Source organism: Octopus sinensis, linkage group LG24 (genome assembly GCF_006345805.1).
Source record: "Octopus sinensis linkage group LG24, ASM634580v1, whole genome shotgun sequence".
Taxonomy (NCBI): Eukaryota; Metazoa; Mollusca; class Cephalopoda; order Octopoda; family Octopodidae; genus Octopus; species Octopus sinensis.
In genome coordinates, this window is record NC_043020.1 from 952,632 (window position 1) to 955,131 (window position 2,500).

At 38.4% G+C, this 2,500-nt stretch overlaps 1 protein-coding gene across 1 annotated transcript in view; it reads left to right on the forward strand.

Moving 5' to 3' along the window:
* Positions 1–2,500, forward strand: part of LOC115224035 (alpha-(1,6)-fucosyltransferase) — a 248,718-nt gene that overhangs the window by 236,498 nt on the left and 9,720 nt on the right. Inside the window, exon 8 of the mRNA XM_036513073.1 lies at positions 569–828. Within this exon, the coding sequence (XP_036368966.1) occupies positions 569–828 (260 nt within the window). The remainder of the gene's footprint in view (positions 1–568; positions 829–2,500) is intronic.

Here is a 2,500-nt window from a genome sequence, read left to right on the forward strand (position 1 = left end):
CTTTGTTATATTTAAAATTAATTGAAAGAGACCCAGAGCATTTCAACAGAAATATGGTAACAAAAGGGTTAATCTTTTTCACTCTGTAGAATTTCCACAGGTCCCATTAGTATTGATGTTGAAGATATAAAAGGTGAAGATGACCTCAGCAGTAATAAAATCATTCTTTCTTCCTTAAATAGCTTCTCTTAACCCTTTTGATACCAACCTGGCCAAAACCGCCTCTGGCTCTGTAGTACAAAATTAAAATCTTCCACCAAACTTTAGTCACAATTTATGTTCCTAACACAAGCTTAATGATAACTAAGTTATTTTACTAAATTCTTTGTTATATTTGAAGTAACTGAAAGAAGCACAGAGCATCTCAAAATAAATACAGTAACGAAAGGGTTAACATCCAAGTCCTTCAGACCCGGCCTCCTCTAACATCTAACAACACTCTAGCAAAACAACCACTGATTTAATTTCTAATTGAAAAGTTTTTGTGTTTTTTTTTTTCGTTTTTTTTCATTGCTTTTTGTAGCTGTTTTTATATTTAATCTGATTTCTTTCTTTGTTTTCTTCTTTCTCATCCTTTTCAGCACCTGAAACACTGACAGAGGTCCAAGTTGTGGAGATGCCAATTATTGACAATGTCTACCCAAAACCAGCATTTATTCCACTTGCCATCCCAGAAGACCTTGCACCACGGCTTCGTCGGCTTCATGGTGACCCTGCTGTATGGTGGATCGGTCAGTTTGTACGTTATCTAGTACGGCCACAACCAGCCCTAGAAAAAGACATCAATGATACCAAAAAACGGTTGGGTTTCCAAAACCCTATTGTTGGGTAAGTTTGTTGCTGTTGTTATTGTTGTTTAACCCTTGGCCGCTTGCTTAAATCAAGCCAACATATGATCAAAGTGTTTCAGCTGTGATCATTTAGCGTTTTTCTGGTTTAGGCGCAGGAGTGGCTGTGTGGTAAGATGCTTGCTTCCCAACCACATGGTTCTGGGTTCAGTCCCAATGCGTGGCATCTTGGGCAAGTGTCTTCTACTATAGCCTTGTGAATGGATTTGGTAGATGGAAACTGAAAGAAGACCGTTGTGTATGTGTGTATATATATGTGTGTGTATATATATATATGTGTGTGTGTGTGTATATATATATGTGTGTGTATATATATGTGTGTGTATATATATGTGTGTGTATATATATATATATGTGTGTGTGTGTGTATATATATGTGTGGGTGTATATATATGTGTGTGTATATATATATATATGTGTGTGTGTGTGTATATATATGTGTGTGTATATATATGTGTGTGTGTGTGTGTATATTATATGTATGTATATATTTGTTATTTGTGTGTGTTTTTTCTTCCACTGTTGCTTGACAACCAATGTTGATGTGTTTACGTTCCTGTCACTTAGCAGTTTGGCAAAAAGACACCGATAGAATAAATACTAGGCTTGCAAAGAATAAGAATAAGATTTGTTCAACTAAAGGCAGTGCTCCAGCATGGCTGCAGTCAAATGACTGAAGCAAGGAAAAGAATAGTCTACCTTGGGGTACATCATGTGTTGTACATTATTATAATGTTTTCTTTCCTAGGCCATAGAAAATCTATGTCTTAGACTATGTTCTTTCCCATAGGATATTCAAGTAAAAGTGAGTGCCAGCAACATATTTGCTTCTAGGAGACCCATCCTAACCATGTGGTCTCTGGTTCAATCCTGCTCTGTGGTACCTTGGGTGTCTTCTACTATAGTCCTGGGCTGAACAAAACCTTGAGCGTGGTGGATTTGGTAGATGTAAACTAGAAGCCATTTTATATATATATATATATATATTTTTTTACTTGTTTCAGTCATTTGACTGCGGCCATGCTGGAGCACCGCCTTTAGTCGATCAAATCGACCCAGGGAGTTATTCTTTGTAAGCCCAATACTTATTCTATCGGTCTCTTTTGCTGAACCGCTAAGTGACGGGGACATAAACACACCAGCATCAGTTGTCAAGCGATGTTGGGGGGACAAACGCAGACACACAAACATATACACACATATATATATATACGACGGGCTTCTTTCAGTTTCCGTCTACCAAATCCACTCACAAGGCTTTGGTCGGTCCTCGTTTTATCAGTTTCTTTTGCTGAACTGTTGAGTTACAGGGATGTAAACACACCAACATCGGTTGTCAAGCAATGGTGGGCAGGGGGGCAAATACAGAAACATACACAAATATATATATATATGTATGTATGTGTGTATGTGTGTATATACATACACAACAGGCTTCTTTAAGTTTCTGTCTACCAAATCCACTCACAAGGCTCTTAGTCAACCTGAGGTTATAGTAGAAGACACTTGCCCAAGGTGCCACGCAGTGGGACTGAACCCGGAACCATGTGGTTGGTAAACAAGCTACTTACCACACAGCCACATATATTCAATGGGTTTCTTTCAGTTTCCGTCTACCAAATCCACTCACAAGGCTTTGGTCGGCCCGAGGC